Source organism: Schistocerca piceifrons, chromosome 2, assembly GCF_021461385.2.
Source record: "Schistocerca piceifrons isolate TAMUIC-IGC-003096 chromosome 2, iqSchPice1.1, whole genome shotgun sequence".
Classification (NCBI taxonomy): Eukaryota; Metazoa; Arthropoda; class Insecta; order Orthoptera; family Acrididae; genus Schistocerca; species Schistocerca piceifrons.
In genome coordinates, this window is record NC_060139.1 from 608,832,713 (window position 1) to 608,851,099 (window position 18,387).

General features: G+C 41.2%; 1 protein-coding gene across 1 annotated transcript in view; it reads right to left on the reverse strand.

Annotated features, from left to right (window-relative positions):
- Nucleotides 1-14,351, reverse strand: part of LOC124775657 (luciferin 4-monooxygenase-like) — a 39,074-nt gene extending 24,723 nt beyond the window's left edge. The window contains exons 1-2 of the mRNA XM_047250485.1: nucleotides 14,172-14,351; nucleotides 7,223-7,395 (exon numbers count right to left, since the gene is read on the reverse strand). Coding sequence (XP_047106441.1) covers nucleotides 7,223-7,395; nucleotides 14,172-14,351 — 353 coding nt within the window. The remainder of the gene's footprint in view (nucleotides 1-7,222; nucleotides 7,396-14,171) is intronic.
- Between the last annotated feature and the right edge of the window lie 4,036 nt (nucleotides 14,352-18,387).

The window sequence follows — 18,387 nt, forward strand, 5'->3', positions numbered from 1 at the left end:
CCACGACTCTTTACAGACCAGACAAACCTCCAAACCTCATGTTCTGTGAAGTAGGATAGATGGTGATCTGTGGTATCTCTGTTGAAAGAGCACAATGCTGGCGATAGCAAAGTATTTCGGAGCACACCTTTCATCGTACATTGTTGACCACGGAGCACCGCAGCAGACCACCCCTATATGTTCACATGTTGACCCAACGACATCGTCAGTTACGATTGCAGAGGGTATGGGACCATCAGGATTCGACTGTCGATCAATGGTACAGTGTCAGCTCTTTGGGTGTATCACATTTTTTGCTACATGTTGTAGGTGATCATCTCGACAACTGCCATCATGGAGGTGAATGGCGGGAGCAGTATTATGCTATGAGAGATATTCTCCTGCGCTTGTATAGGACTTGTGGGAGTACTCAAAGACCCGCTGACAGCTGCAAACCACCTGCATCCCTTCATGCTTGATGTCTTTCCCGACAGCGATGTCATCTTTCACCAGTATGACTGTACACATCTTGGAGCCAGAACTGTGCTACAGAGGTTTGAGAACCATTATAGTGAACTGACGTTGATGTGTCTGCGACCAAATTCGCCTGATGTAAATGCTACTGGACGCCATCACCGCATACGCAAATCAGCGACCTGTTATTTACGCGAATCACATGACTGGTGCGTACACATCTAATGCCACATACTGCAACAAAGATAACAACAAACTGTCGGACTCCTGATACACAGAATCAATGATGGATTTTATTAAAAAGACGATCAAACAAGCTACTGAGCAGGTGGTTTCTTTGGAAATTTGTGGTAAGCTTATATGGGACCAAACTGCTGAAGTCATCGGTCATACGTGCACTGCTTCAGAAACCTGCTGAGAGAATGCATCAGAAGAATGTTCGTATCACCAGGACAATGATGTAAAGTTTCTGCTTGTGATGAAGAATGGAGTCTTTCCATATGATTAACTGGATTTTATGGAGTGACTCGGCGAAATCACAACATGACAACATTCACCAGGAAACTCACAGGCTGCTTTAACAGATGCGGAGTATCAGCACACAGTGAATGTTGAGCAGGACTACAGGATCTCTGATTTAGACGGATATGTCAAATTGTCGATGGAGACAGATGTGCATTACCTCTTAGGCATTTTTAAGGAATTCCAGATTTACGCCTGGACACGTAAACTCTGTATCCTGCCTTCTATTACACTGCATCAGGGCTTCTGTGGGACGCAATGTTGAAAAATACACATTATCATCGAACTGTTGACCAATGTTGATATGTTGCTTCTTTTCTAACGCGGGATTCTCTGGGGACGGCCCAAGTGCATGCACAGACATGCCAAGGTGAATAACAAACGAATTAGTGAGGAGCAGTGCAGCCATTTCCTTTACTTGGGTGTAACTATCTCTAGGGCATGCCATGCAACAAACTCATCTCTTTCGAGGATACCGATACCTGTCCAGAGATGAAATGGTCGTACTGAAGGATGAGGTCCAATATGTGACTTTAGTTGCTGATGAGGGATATTTCCTAAAGCCATATCAATCTGCACGACACTTACAGTGACTTGCTTATGTGCCTGGAGCCCCTGGTCCCACGAAATGGCTCTGTCCTCAAGCTGGTGACAATGCTGGGAGATAAGCAGAGATACATCCTACACTATAGAAACCTCCAACAATGTTTCAGGTTGAGGATGAAAGTTGTTAGAATTACCCACAGCATCTTCTTCAAGCAGCATCCCTGGTTGAAGAACTACATTTACGTTAATACTGGAAAGATGATCTCATGATTTTTTATAATTTAGTGAATAATTTAGTTTTCGGCAGAATCATGCAGATTCTAAGAAATCGTCAAGTTCATTCAGTTTACCGTTTGCATGGGCGTTATGGGACAAGAAATTAGATTCCCACGCCAAGTTTTAAGTTGGCCACAACCTTCAGTCAAGGACTAGTCGCTACGGTGATGGCTACTCTTTCAGTGTAGTCCACGAAACATGTCTGCATCGATGTGTGTATTCTAGACCTCGCCAAATTCCACACCATCGATTCTACTACGAGTTTGCAAAACCAAAGTTCACTCACCGTAAGATACAGACAGTTTCATCTACTGGGTAAAAAGCTGTGACCCACATGAAGTAATTAGGTACACTCCTGAGGAATTTGACACATCCCTTTTATCCATAAGTCTTCTGACTAGTTTGACGCGAATTTTTCTCCTGTGCGAATCTCTTCATCTCAGAGTAGCGCTTGCAACCTGTATCCTGAATTATTTGCTGGGTCTATTCCAATCTCTGCTTCATCTACAGTTTTTGCCCTCTACAGCTCCCTCTAGTGTCATGCAAGTTATTCCCTGATGCCGTAGATGTTACACAGTCCTGTCTCTTCTCTTTGTTGTTGTTTTCCATATATTTCATTCCTCGCCGATTCTACAGAGAATTTCTATATTCCTTACCTGATGAATCCACCTAATTTTCAACATTCTTCTGTAGGAACACATCTCAAATAGTTCGATTCTCTACTATTCCTGTTTCCCACAGTCCATGATTTACTAACATACAATGCTGTGCTCCAAACATACATTCTCAAAAATTTCCCCAAATTAAGGCTTTTGTTTGATACTAGAGATTTCTCTCGGCCAGGAATGCCGTTTTTGACGGTGCTTTTTATGTCCTTTATGCTCCATCCATCACGTGACATTTTGCTGCCTATGTAGCAGAATTAATTTCAACTAATTCGTGATCGCCAAGCCAAACGATAAGTTTCTCGTTTTTCTCATTTCATTACTTTAATTTCATCTTTCTTCAGTTTAGTCTCAAAACATATTCTGTACTCATTAGACAGATTATTCCATTCAGCACATCACGTAATTCTTCTTCACTTTCACTGAGGATGGCAATGTCATCAATGTCATCAGTGAATCTTATCGTTGATATCTTTTCGTCTTGAATTGTAATTGTACTTTTAAACCTTTCTTTTATTTCCATTATTCCTTCTTCAATGTTTGGGTTGAACAGTAGGAGAGAAAGATTACATCCTTGTAATATCTGTCTTACAACCTTTTTAATCTGATCATTTCGCATCTGCTCTTCAACTCTCGTTGTTCCCTCTTGGCTCTTGACATATTGCATATTATCCACTTTCCCTATAGCTTACCCTGTTTTTCTTAGAATTTCGAACATCATGTAGCATCTGACATTGTTGCACTATTTTCCGAGGTCGACAGATCCTATTAACATGTCTCGATTTTTCTATAGTCTTGCTTCCGTTATGAAGAACATCGTCAGAACTGCCTCTCTGGTGTCTTTACCTTTCCTGAAGCCAAACACATCATCATCCAACACATCCTCCATGTTCTTTTCCATCCTTCTGTGTATTATTCTTGTCAGCAACATGGAGGCATGGGCTGCTAAGCTGATTGTGCTATAATTCTCACACTTGCCAGTTCTTGCAATTTTCGCAAATGTGTACAAGATGTTTTTCCAAAAGTCAGATGGTATGTCACCGCACTCTACATTCTACACACCAGCGTGAATAGTCGTTTTGTTGCCACTTGGCGGAATGATTTTGGAAACTCTGATGGGATGTTATCTACACCTTTGCTTTATTCGATCTTTAGTCTTCCAAAGCTCTCTTAATTTTGTGATTTTAATACTTGGTCCCCCATCTCTTCTATATCGACTCCTATTTCTCCTTCCATCATGTCATGAGACTATTCTTTCCATTCATAAATGAATTCACTGTAGTCCTTCCAACTACCCACTCTCTCCTCTGGATTTAACAATGGAATTCCCATTGCACTCTTATTGTTACCACCCTTGCTTTTAATTTAATTGAAGTTGTTTTAACTTTTCTGTGTTCTATGTCAGTTATTCCGACAATCATTTCTTTTTCGATTTCTTCACGTTTTCCATGCAGCCATTTCGCCTTGGTTTCCTTGCACCTGCTACTTATTTCATTCTTAAGTGACTAGTATTTCTCTACTCCTGAATTTCCCTGAACATTTTTGCACTTCCATCTTTCACGATCATCTGAAGTATTTCTTCTGTTACCAGTGGTTTCGTTGCAGCTACCTTCTTTGTAACTATGTTTTTCTTCCCAACTTCTGTGACTGCCCTTTTTAGAGACGTCCATTCCTCATTAACTAAACTGCCTACTGAGCTATTAGTTAGTGCAGTGTCTATAGCCTTGAAAAACTTGAAGCATATCTCTTCATTCCTTAGTACTTTCGGGTCCGTATTCTTTGTGCGTTCATTCTTCCTGACTATTCTCTTGAACTTTAGACTGCTCTTCCACACCACTAAATTGTGAACTGAGTCCATATCTGCTCCTGGCTGTGCCTTACAATCCAGTATCTGCTTTCGGAATCTCTATCTGACCATGATGCAATCTAACTGAAATCTTCCCGTATCACGCAGCCTTTTCCAAGCGTACCTCCTCCTCTTGTTATTCTTGAACAGAGTGTTTGCTATTACTAGTTGAAATTTATTCTAGAACTCAATCAGTCATTCCCCTCTCTCACTCCTTGTCCCAAGCCCATATTCTCCTGTAACCTTTTCTTCTACTGCATTCCAGTCACCGTTGACTATTAGAGTTTCATCTCCCCTTGCATATTGTGTTATCCTTTCAATATCCTCATACAATTTCTCTACCTCTTCATCTTCAGCTTGCGACATCGGCATGTACACATGAACTATCGTTGTCGATGTTGGTTTGCTGTCTATTCTGAGAGGAACAACCCTATCACTGAACTATTCGCTGTAACTCACTCTTTGCCCTACCTTTCTATTCATAACAAATCCTACTCCCGTCATACCATTTCCTTCTGCTGTTGATATTACCCTATACTCATCTGACCAGAAATCTTCTTTCCATTTCACTTCACTTCACTGACCCCTGCTACATCGAGATTGGGCTTTTGCATTTCCCTTTTCAGATTTTCTACCTTCCCTACCACAATTAAGCTTCTGACATTCCATGCCCCGACTCGTAGATCGTTATCCTTTCGTTGGTTGCTCAATCTATTTCTCATGGTCACCTCCCCCTTGGCAGTCCCCTCTTGAAGATACGAATGGGGGCTATTCCAGAATCTTTTATCAATGGAGAGAGCATCATGATGTTTTTTTCAATTATAGGCCACATGTCCTGTGGGTACACGTTATGTGTCTTTAATGCTTTGCTTTCTGCAGCCTCATGCCGTACATCATTGCTGATTCTTCCGCTTTTGGGCGCAGTTTCCAAACTCAAGAGCAAGAAAGTGTCCTGAATTTCTGTCCGCTGCACTGCCCCCTCTCCATACATTCTGACAATTAACACCGCACCCTTTAACACGCTAATGCCAATAGGAGTATGCTGTGAGTTGTATTCACTTGTCATCTCTATCTCTATGAACTCTATCACGCTACACTGATTATCCCAATTGGACCACACATTCTCTACCCTAATACTAAGCATTGAACGTTCTCTGTCTCAGTGACTGCATCAAAGACACTGTGAGGTGCTAGGCCTACATCCATACGTTCAGATGCACATCCAGTCAAATTACATATTGGTGAATAGCTGTATTTTGCTATCACTTAGCTGAGACTCAGTTTCTGTCAATGGCTGTGCTATAACATAGTGGAATGGTACCAGGTTCAGAAGTTCAGGAGGACATCCTATCGAGAGTAATTGCTGCTTTTGCTGCTGTGGCAGTTCGGAAAGAAACTACCAGGCGACCTCATCTATAGCATAACAACAAAGCGCTAAGTGTAGCGAAACACATGCCAACAACAACAATAACAACAACAGCAACAATAATAATAATAATAATGCTTGCTTATAGTCTTCTTCGCCTTCTTAGCTGCTCGCTGCTGCTGCTGGTGGTGGTCGTGGTGCTTCATACTGGACATATGTACAAGCAGCGAAGAAATTAGTGTTCACACAGTGACGAAACGACGCTTGAAGTTCTGCAGATTCTTCCTGAACAGCTGCAAACCATCCTTGCAACACTTCACATGATTCAGTTTTTGGTCAAGCATGAGCAATCGCGGAACCCATCTTGCAGATAGCTTTCTCATGTCCAAATGTTTATGCAAAATATTATGTACCCGTTCATTCGAGATACCCACAGCACTAGCAATCTCACACACCTTTTCTCTCATCCATCACCATATCATGGATTTTATCAATGATTTATGGAGTTGTAATCTCCACAGGGCGTCCAGAACGTTCAGAATCACTTGTGTCCATATGGTCACTCCGAAAGTTTTGAAACCACTGTTCTAATCGAAGGTGCAGAGTCACCGTAACGTTTTTCAAGCTTCTCTTTAGTCTCCTGAGGCGTTTTGCCTTTCACAAAGTAATGTTTACTCACCACACGAAATTAGTTTTCGTACATTGTTTGACAATCACTCGACTTGATTCACACGAATGCCAGACACAAAGAAATAGACCAATATGGCTCAAACTTGGTGTGCATTCTTTCCAAAGATGCTACTAACTAAACATGAACTCAATACGCGCCGGTGGTACCATCTCTCAGACTTTTCACGGACTTTTCAAACGCCCCTCGTATGCACACAGTTTGACTGTAATGCAATGAGACACTAATCTCAAGCTATTTATTAGTTTGGTTCAAAACACTGCATAAAAAAATATTTTAATCACGAAGAGGTCGAAGGATGTTCCAGATCAACCTATTATCACTTTAAACTCTAATAACCCGCATTTTTAATAACCTTTGTGTTATGTAGGATCAGGTCAGCGCCTGCAGAAATATTGTCACATATCGAAAATTAGTTCTCAACTAATACTTGTGTTTATGGAAGCTGGAGGAGGGGAAGGTAGTGTGAGTGTTTATGTGTGGGGGTGGGGGTGGGGGAGTGGTTGGGGAAGGGTAATATTACTATTGAATGAACTCTCATTGAGTTGCCTGTAAAAACGTTCGTAGTATTTTTGCACTAGGATACTAATAAATCTTCAGTTGATTTACTTCCTGTGGGTTCCTTTTCGGACTCTTGGTCGACGTTTGTTTAACGATTTTCCTGACGTTTTGCCAGCACGAGTGTGTCAAATACTTACCTTCCATTGCTGATGCAAATACACTGTGTATTTTCGCTCCCTCGATTGTCTTAGACTAGAACATTGTTGCCAGTTCTGAAACTGAGTGTTAGTTTCGAGGGGTTAAATCACAAACTATTTAATTTTACCTTCATATCTGACTTAGTCTGTTGTTGCACTCACCCCTGGCTGACCCGCTTACCAAGCTCCTTTTCAACGAATAGCTGAGTCTCTGCGTCCATTACAGCCCCTCCAACTGATAAGATTTTGATGTGGTGCAGCATCTTTCGGACGGGACTTTGGGGGTTCTTGGCAATAGTCACTGCCAAGTTTGGAGGCATGAACAAGCTCGAAATCTGGAAACAAAGAATAAGATGCATCAGGAGCCACAAAACTGTTTTGACACGCATTTACCTATAAACATGGCTCTATACCTATCCAAGTAAATATAAATAAAGCTGGTAATAAACATTATTTTTCTTTCTGAGCATTGAAGTTGCAATCAAGTTTCCACTGTGAATGATTTATCGTTGTTGGGCTTCAGCTCCAATCATTTCGTATCGAAAACTTAGCGCAGTAAAATAGTATTTGGATCGTCTTCAACATGTCTTTACCAATGTTTTTCTCGTAGGAAATTAAAGTAATGAGTATTCTATACAGAAGTTTGATTGATGGTTGACAATGAAGGTTATCATTCCGTGTCATAGTAAAGGATATTTTTTACATCCATTATTAGAGGTTACTTGCCAAATCCTAATTATTACATCTACTCGACTCTTACTAGTTTAACTGACCGAAGCGCCCAGCTTTTACTTTTCCGTGCCCAACAACTGTGCGTACATGGAACCTCAAACAAGTTAATTTGAAAGAGCACCACTCGTTCTTAACACTTTCATTGTCAGCACTGTCTAGCCAGTTGCATTCCTATAAATACTACAAAATTATCGTTAAGACTGATATCAAGCTAATTATCTCCGTAACTGAAAGCGTATCTACCTTAGGTGGACGTGCCTTCTGTAACAGTAACAAGAACCAATCACACTGACACGTAGTCTAGAGCTTACATCTGTCTGGTCTCCACCTCTGTATCAACTTGCAATTCGCGCTGTATATTACCGCTTCTTCCGGCTCGCCTTCCTATTTCCGTTTTTCCTCAACGTATACTTTGCAATCTGTTATCAGTAAGTTACGTGTAAAGGTACTATACAGGAACAATAAATAATTGTCCAGTTGTTGTAAAGCCATGTTATAGATATTACGAGCGTTAATCTAATGTTTATAAAGTTTTGAAAGAATGCTAAAATCCAGATCCAAATGCTATGGATGCAGAAAGAGCATAGAAAGTATGTTGACATGCACTCTGTCAAAGGCAATACAAATATTTACAAAATGAATTTTTAACAGTGATAAGGCACATTTACGATGGGATATAAATATTTTCAAGCAATAGTTCGTCCACCTTCGATGATGCAATATTGCCAGGACGTGGTAGGATAATCCATGAGATTGTGCTTCGAGAAAGACAGCAGAACTGTTGTGGCACTTTGACGAACAATTAAAACATCCACAAACTATAATAATAAATCATTCATGGTTTTCTTAAAGATGGTGGTATTTTCATTTATTTCCCGAGCATAGCAACCCAGAAAATAAATTTTCATCTGTAAGTGAATTGGAGGCGTTGTGGGTACTTTCTTACGAAAATGAAAGGCGACTAGTGTGGTTCGAGTTAAGTCATGTAAAGCAAACAGCTGGGCTAGGTTCGTCCTGCTCCGTTTGTATGTAAATTGAGAACTCTTACTCTCCACGACACATAACCAACGCGATCTGTGAAATGAGAATGCATTCAACTAACGAGACTCAAGTAAACACTTGCTTACATCAGGTTAGGAGTGATTTTGCCAGACAAACTGTTTAGTGACGTTGTCGGTTTTTTCTGGTTGCTCTCAAATGGCAAAGAAGACTCTTATTATCTCACTCAGCCACACTGCTCATTTGCGCATGGGATGAACCAAACAGAGATATTCCAAGAAAAATTATCAAAAAGTAAAAAGCGTCACATGTTCCACTCTGGAGAACACGGTCCAGTCACAATGTGACCACCGCCTATGTTCGACGTTACAATGTTATAACCACTTACAGACGTCAAAAGGTAGCACTAGCAGTGGAGAGTATATCAGGCGTGTCGGAGAACAGTGCATTCGTTGTCATAATGCGGAACAGGGCGATTTATCTGACGTCCAGAAGGGCATAATCATTGGCTTTCGGGCCAAGGACGAAAGAATTTCCGAAACGGCTACAGTCGCAAACAGTTCGTGTGCCGCCGAGTTTAAAGCACATATGGCAAAATGACGCTCCACGGGCCACAGATGACTAGGGCGAATAACAGGTGCGGAGATGCGTACAGGCGATTAGACGTGCAATTGCTGAGCAACTGATCGCCCAGATGAAGCCAGGGTCTACCAACAACGTCTCCTCAACAACCGTTCAGCGAGTGTTGCGGTGTCTGGGCCTCGGCAGCAGGCGCCTGGTTCAGTCACCCATACTGACCGCAGTTCATCGGTGGCGAAGGGTGGAATTTGTACGCCAGTGCCGTAGCTGGACGATCACTGAGTGGAAACTGGTGGGCTTTTGAGCTCAACCACGTTTAAAGCTCCATCGGCGTGAAATGTCTGAAAGCAAACACCCCAAACAATCGCGGAGCGTTATAGTCTGTGAAATGTTTTCGTGGAATTCCCTGGGTAATCTCATCATTCTGGAAGGTACACTGGATCAACATAAGTATGCATCTATCCTTGGGAACCACGTCCACCCCTACATGCAGTTTGTTTCTCCTCGACACGATGGCATCTACCAGCAGAACAATGCAACATGTCACAGTGTACGTGATCGGTGAGAGTGCACCAGGACGAGTATTGTGTTCCCCTGGCCAACCAACTACCCGAATTTAAACCCAATCGAAAGTCTGTGGGGCAATAGCGGAACGCAATACAGAGGCGATTCTGTGTGGCATGGGTGGAACAAGTTGCGACGGATTTTTTACGTGCGTGCGTGCGATACACCAATTGCGACGGATTATACGTTGCTGCTGCAATGCAATTTCTTTTATAATTTTTGTTCACCTACCTCTTTACAGCGGTAGATCTTCACACGTAAACTCCTGACTGCAACTGCTTGCGAGATCGCAGAAAAGCAGTGTTGAGGAAACTGTAACCTCATCGCTACACGCCGGAGGCCGCTACGCGTAAAATTTGCTGAAAATTTTCAATGTACTTTAAAGAAATGATTCGTAAAGGGGATGTCACTCGTACTTTAAACATGAAGTTCAAGTTTAAACCTTCAATAGATCTTTATTGCCGTTAAGCAAGATCATCAGCCCACATTTACGAAAATTACTAAAGTTTCTGCTCGCAGTTATCACCATACCTAAAACGGCCAGAACTTTTACCTTCCCAAATTCCGAAACCAATTACTTGTAACACAGTCAATGATCGGCCAATTACTTCTGCATACGATATTCAGTGGTTGTCTTTAGTAAAAGTTTATGCGCGCCATAAAATATTCAATAACAATATACTCAGTACCGCCACGCTATATAATTCAAAGTTCACTCGCGATTTTCGTCCTAACGAACACCCTAAAGTTTTCATAAACAGTTTCTGGTCACTACCAGATACCATTAACACTGGACCATAACGCGGAAGTCATCCCAAGACTTCATCTTACACATAATGCGAAAAGTCACATCCAGCATAACCGCCTCCAATCAAAGCTAGCTCGCGACTCCCCTCTCACTCTCCCACACTCAAAACCCATATCTCCTCGCTAGGCGGCCAACCGTCTCGCTTCTCATTGGCTGTCAGCACTTACGACCAATGAGAACTCACTTCTAGGGCGTGGCTCGGGCCAAAATCTAGCAAGCACCAATCACTTCTCTAGGCTCATTGACGTCATCAAATTAAGTAACACAAAAATCTCTAATTAAATAAACAAAACAAAATGAACTATAAGCTTTACTCTATATCTGGAAATTTATTATATAGTCGCAAATGTTCTGGCTGTCTTATACATAAGCATACATACTTGGACATCTGACATTCACGAGTGGGGGAACCACTAGTGGATTCGTTACAACGTTACAGAGTTGGAACACTTGCCAGTTCCTGTGGAGAATTACATGAATGATTTTTAATAATGCCGAACGTCCCACATACTCTCACGTACGCATTCTCATTCACACGCACCCTAACACACACCTACACATATTTACTTAGAATTCTTGAAATTATTATTATAGAAAAGTCACAGAGGTTTTCTGAAACTAAAAACTTTCCAAATTTATATATGAACACTGAAAGTGTTATCAGATCATCGTACATAGTCACTGAAGGTGAATTATTACAATACTGTGTTTATTTAAATTCTTGACTGTCGGAAAATTACGTTTTTTTTTATGGAATTTTACTAACTTCCAAAATACAACTATTTTTGATCTCAGACTTTGACAAATTGTTTTTTTTCACAACACAAGGATGTACATCAAATATGACGTTCCTCAGGTTATTCCTTTATTAGTTATTAATATTTTTAGTTTCGTATAATGTAAGTGGCCTGCCAGCGCTACTCCACTGCTTTCACACGCGCAGCTGCAACAGATGGTCGTGACGTCAGTCTGCAGGACACAACTCGTCCGTTACTGACCGTATAATACTCTACCGGCTTACATTGCAGCCCACATACATTCTGAAGTAAAGCTTTTAATAGACAAATGGGCGATCGTTGCGACGCCACAAAGTCCTTAGTAGGTATGTGGAAACTGTCACGCAATTTGATGGCCGAGACGTCAGTTCACTGTCTTCCTCCTAAAACCACTGTAGCACGACTCTGGCCTTGTGATGTGATGGTGTTGTATTTGTTCCTGCGCTTAATGTGCCAGATTGGGACATATTCTCACAATATGAGAGTCAGGTTATCTTAATATAGAACATGCTTAATATTGCGCATTACAATAAAGTAATTTCAGTCGACGAGGGCTATAGCATTCGGAACCTCAGTGGAACACTCACCAAAAAAATCTTCTCGTTGGTTCACATGGATCAGCAATTAATAACTGATGTATATACAACATTTAGTCACCTGATTATGGCAGTATGCTGCCGAAAAGCGTGAGTATTGGATAATAAAAGCAACTGATTCTCAGAAAGTTATTTTTATACTTGGTGACTGTATTAATGAGATCCGTTAGGCAACTGACATCGGAGGTAATTTATGAACATTCACGAAGAACATAATGCGACTTCAGTTGCAGTTTGCGACCAAAATAACAGTAAGTAACCCAGATTATGAGTGTTGGATTGCAGCTGTGTAAAGTGTCAACGGAAAACCAACACGTTTAAAAATATTTATAATGCATGGATAATATAAGAACAAGGAACTAATATCTGCAGAACGAAAAGTAATGCGCTTTCATTATAATTTAGATGTTAATAATACTTCTCTGAGGGCACTGTGGCTGGAGAAATTAATATTTTTCACAAGATATCTTCGGCGTTCAAAATGTACTCGACATGTTCAGTAAATTGATCAATTCGTAACTATATTAAGAAAACGGTCGAAATCACGATAAGCGTTTTGAAGTATCTTAAAAGATAGGGTGGTTGCCTTTTGTGTGTCACTGCTCTGCTTGGTGTTGAATGATACCCGGTGTATCAGCCAGGCTGTGTCGTATCGTGCTCGCAGATCGGTGACATCTTGAAAGTAAATCTTGATATTTTCCCGGATTATTGAACACTCGATGACGTTTCGGGACTGCAACCGGTTATAGTTGTCCGCCTTGAACATGTCTGGCAGGTTCCCAGACAAAAAATGATTGGCAGAAAACGATGAGTGACTTAACTTCTGAAACACCATCGAGCACCTTTTAAGTGAAAGGTGGGCAAATGGTTTCGTTACAAGGAAATCCGTCAATAGCTACACCATTTTTGGTACTAACAACCTCGAGAAATAGCTTGGCTTCCCCAAACAAAATAGGCGCTCCGAACTCAAGAGATTATGGTTGATAGAGGAAAATTTATGTGGAGAATTTATGGCTTAATAGAAGGGCATTTCTGAAAAACAAAAATTTGTTAACATGTTAGTCTTTTCTGAAGCTTAGTTTCTGGCGTGTATTTCGAAACGTGAACATAAACAGACAAGAAGATAATAGAGGCTTTTGAAATATTGCGCTGAAGAATGGTGAAGAATAGGTAGGTAAAACAATAACTAGGTACAGATTCGAAATGGGATGTAGTGAATTAATGGCACAGTTGCCTAAAAGAAGGGGTAGATTGGTGGGACAGCAGGAAACTACTTCACTTCATTCTTATAATAACTTTCTTAGAAAGACACTGCACATGAATTTTATTGTTGCCATCGTAGTCCTTAGCCCAAAGACTTTTTCATGCAGTTCTCCACGCTTGTCTATCTTGTGCAGTCGTCTTTAGCTCTAGATCATTCGAACTAAGTATTCGAGCCTTGGTCTTCCTCTAGAATTCCTTCCACACTCTCCCGCCTCAAACTTATCATGATTACCAAATAGGCGAATCTTCGATGCCTCAGGGTGGGACACATCTACAACTTTCGTGTCGTAGACATTAACCAATTCCGTATTACTACGACACTGGTGTATAATAGCTCTCGTCTTGTTAGAATACCGACTCGTAAGTTAGAAGCTGATGCTATCTCGGATGTAACAATGGCCTTGCTTCCTGCCGTCCTAGTTGGGCCATGACTTACTTTCATCGGTTGACACGAACTGACGAAATGTTTTGATGTGCTATAGACTCCGCGACAATAATTATTGGACGGGTAGCAGCGAAGGCCAGTCTTCCAAATCACGACTGCAATGTTCACAACACTAATCACTCTTCCTGTTCAGACTTGCGATGCACCTAGCGTATCTTAAAACGAATGTATGGTAGACATGAAACAATTTCAGGTGACGAACTGCCTATTGTACAGTTACTTGGTAATACACAGGTGTACAAACGGAAATGAAGTGTAGCATCGACTGAAATCTAACCGAAAAAAACGTAGTTCGGCGCTTGGGCGCCGTAGCTTGCTATTCAAGACAGTAGTGTTCAGCATTACTCACGTTGTACTCGCCCAAGACGCGTGCTACCGTATCCTCGTCGAAGCTGGGAAGTATGCAGGCCGTCTTCCCAAGGTGAAGGGCATACAATGGCGTTATAAGCCCAGACACCCAGAAAATCGGCGACGTCGCTATTACGGCCTCTGGACGTCGGTCACTCGATGTGGCAAACAGTAGTGACATTTTGCTGCAACAACATAGGAACATTGAAAGGTTCCATTCATCCTATTTTCCCCGATTTATTGTTGTTTACGTCATACATTTGCACCTCTAAATATACTGTGGTATTTCTAAATTTATCTGGAAGGAGACTGAGCAGTGAAATACGTTATATTGACACATGAACACGAACAACTTGTCACGCAACATTTTCAAACACATTTTTGTATGTAATTCTTATCATACAGTTTCGTACGAAACCCACATCCGCCTTCTTTACGTAGTACATATGATGTCTTAAGATACTGTCATCTCCTTCCCTTCTGGTGTGAAAGGATGAATGAGTGAGAGTATTTGTAGTTGCATGCTCGGTGGTAGCAGACAAGTTTTGTCTGCTAGAGAACAGTAGGGCCATCGTCTGAGTAGGTAGATACGATTTCTAAGGCAAAGAGGTTGTCTCCAAATGGCTCTGAGCACTATGGGACTTAACAGCTATGGTCATCAGTCCCCTAGAACTTAGAACTACTTAAACCTAACTAACCTAAGGACATCACACAACACCCAGTCATCACGAGGCAGAGAAAATCCCTGACCCCGCCGGGAATCGAACCAGGGAACCCGGGCGCGGGAAGCGAGAACGCTACCGCACGACCACGAGCTGCGGACAGGTTGTCTCCTTGATGTGGTTCTCCCGCCCCTTGTCAGGTTGGTAAAGGAAGCTACCTGTCTGGTCACTTCCTATTGTATCTGTGGGATGCCCTCGGACGGGGCCCACGCTGGTCAGTCGGCGGGCAGTTTCTGAAGTGGTAACATCTCCGGGTAAGCGCGTGTTTGGTGAGTCCGAAGGACAATGAAATTCGTAAGTCTAACTGAAATATTAATTACTTTTCTTACAGGTCTACATCGAAAATGTTTTATATATTATTTAAATCGGGATTCAGTGTGATTTCAGTGTTGGTATCGAGTGTATTTAGGTAGCTACTTTGTTTCCACTCCAATAAAGGAAAGTGGAAGCACGTTGTCATGAGGCGTAATTCTGATAAAAATCACTCTTTAGTGTGAATGTGCGTAGAAGTGTTTTCTCTCGCTGAAGTTCTTGAAATTAATAATTTATCATTGTGTTCAACCCACGTGGTGTGTGCTTTGTAGTAGCAGTACCACGTGCTCGTAAAATTGAGACATCAGGTCAGTACTATGCCGTTATTAACGCAGTTCGGAAGTTTCTTTAGTAACTAATGTGTTTGGATTTGATTTCTTCATTAAAATCATTGTGGAATTACATATTTTCTGTAAATGTTCTTGTGCACGTGGACATGTGGTGTAATAACGAAACTAGCCCTCAGCTACTATTTTACATAATATTTCGCGTATTCAAACTTAATTCATCGCTATCGCGAGCAGTTTTTCCTGCTTCACGATTTCTAGAAACATTTTTATAGAGTATTTTGGTAAGATTGTGGTTATATCGAACTACGTGATCTTTGTCTAAACTTCCAATACCGGTCTGTGGTTATCCTTTGGCAACACGACTGCGTGAGGAGAGGAATTTCTTTGCCTAAATAGTTCCTTTTTTGTGTACACTTGAACAATCTTCGTGTGCTTGTTTGAATGTGGTATCCCATCCTGTTGCCTAATTTTTGGTTCCTATTCTTAGAAAATCACGTTTGATTTTATTGAATCCCCCCTGAGTAACATTTTTCTTAATTTTCAATAGTAAATAAGGCACCAGTTTTGATACGGGCTTAGCATGTGTTATCCGTTTATTGAACACTGATGAATTTAAAATAAACATGAAAGTTTAAACTTAGTTTACTTTCCTTGAATCTAAGTTTCCCCATCATCTGTTTACTTAAAATAATAAAAAAATTATAAAAAAATGAGCTGAGAGTTTGCGTGACCATTGTATAGATTTAAAAATTTATAGCAGTAATAAGAATTTGTTTATTAGTCACCCACACATACTTTCCACCCTAAGGTCGGAAGGTTTTAAAAACACTAGGCTCTTTATAACATTCGAGTACATCTTGTTAAAGTGTTGAGCGCGCTTTGGATACCTCGCGTCCACCGATCGACCACAGAAATTATCGAGGTGTGGTCGCTTGCGTGCCCCAACATTAAGGATAGTCGCACCGTAGGTGAGACCATAACGGAATGTTATCTATGGAGAAATCAAAGTGATAGATCCCTGACGAGGGGTAGTAGGATTTTCCTACTATGAGTAACTGAGTAATCTACATCATTACTCTGCAATTCACAATTAAGTACTTGGCAGAGAGTTCATTGAACCACCTTGAAGCTCTTTCTCTACCGTTCCGCTCTCAAATGGCGGGCGGGAAAAACGAACACTCAAAGCCTTCTGAGCGAGCTCTGATTTCTCTTTTTTTTATGATGATCATTCCTCCTTATGAACGTGGGCGCCAACAAAGTATTTTCACACTCGACAAACGCCTTTGTTTTAATGATTGTCACCCCCACTCACGTATCATATCCATGGCGCTCTCTCCCCGCGCCGCACGGCGGTTCTCCAGAGGAGGACGTACAAGCGCAGTGTAAGCAATCTCTTTGGAAGACCTGTTGTATTTTCTCAGTGTGCTGCCAAAAAGTCGTATACTTTGTTCTGCTTTATCCGCAACATTATCCATGTGATCGCCCCAACTTAAGTTATTCGTAACTGTAATTCCTAAGTATTTAGCTGAATTTACAGCCCTCGGATTTTTGTGATTTATTGTGTAACTGAAAATTAGCAGATTCCTTTTGGTACACATGTGGATGATTTCGCACATTTTAGTATTTAGAGGCAAATTCTACTTTTCACACCATATAGACATCTTGTCTAAAACGTTTTGCAATTGGTTTTGATCGCCTGATGACTTCAGATGACGGTAAATGCCAACATCATCTGCAAACAGTATAAGAGTGCTACTCAGATTGCCTCCTAAATAGTTCATGTACATCAGGAACAGCAGAACGCCGATAGCGCTTCCTTGGGGAACACCAGATATTACTTCTCTTATAGTCGATGACTTCCCGACAGTTACTATGAACTGTGACCTTCCTGACAGGAAATCACGAGTCCAGTCGCACAGCTGAGACGATAGTCCATAGGCACGCGATTTGATTAGAAGTCACTTGTGAGGTATGTTGTCAAAAGCCTTCTGGAAAGCTAAAAATATGGAATCAATTTGACATCCCCCGTCAATAGCACTCATTACTTCGCGAGAATGAAGGGCTAGTTTTTCACAAGAACGATATTTTCTGAATCCGTGCTCGCTGTTTGTCATAAATCGTTTGCTTATCGTTTTTTTTCGAGATAATTCATAATGTTCGAACACGGTATATGTTCCAGAAGCCTACAGCAAATCGACGTCAGCGATATGGGCCTGTAATTCAGTGGATTACTCCTGTTTCCTTTCTTGTGTAATGGTGTGACTTGCGCTACTTTTCAGTCTTTGGTATGGATATTCCTACGAGTGAGTGGTTGTACATGATTGCTAAGTGTGGAGCTACACTATCAGCATACTCTGAAACGAGCCTGAGTGGTGTAGAATTTGGGCCAGAAGCCTTGACTTTCTTGTTTTAAACTGCTTTGCTACACCGAGGATATCTACTTTTAAGTTGCTCTTGGCAGCAGTTTTTTTCCGAATTCTGGAATAATTACTTCATCTTCTTTGGTGAAGCAATTTTGGAAAACTAAATTTAATAACTCTGCTTTCGTGGTATTGTCGTCAGTAACATCACCATTGCAATCGCATAGCTAATGTATTGATTGTGTCTTTGCTCTTGTGTATGGTAAATATGACCAGAACATCCCTGGATTTTGTGGACAGAGACAGATTCGTTGTGGAAAGTATTAAACGCATCTCGCATTGTAGTTCGCTCTACATTTCGAGCTTCTGTACAACTCCGCCAATCTGGAGGGTTTTGCTTTATTTTAAATTTGGCATGTTTTTCGTTGCGTCTGCAACAGTGTTCTGACCTTTTTAGTGTACCATGGAGAATCAGTATCATCTTTTATCAATTTATTTGGTATACAGCAATAGCCGTCGATACTGTTTCTTTG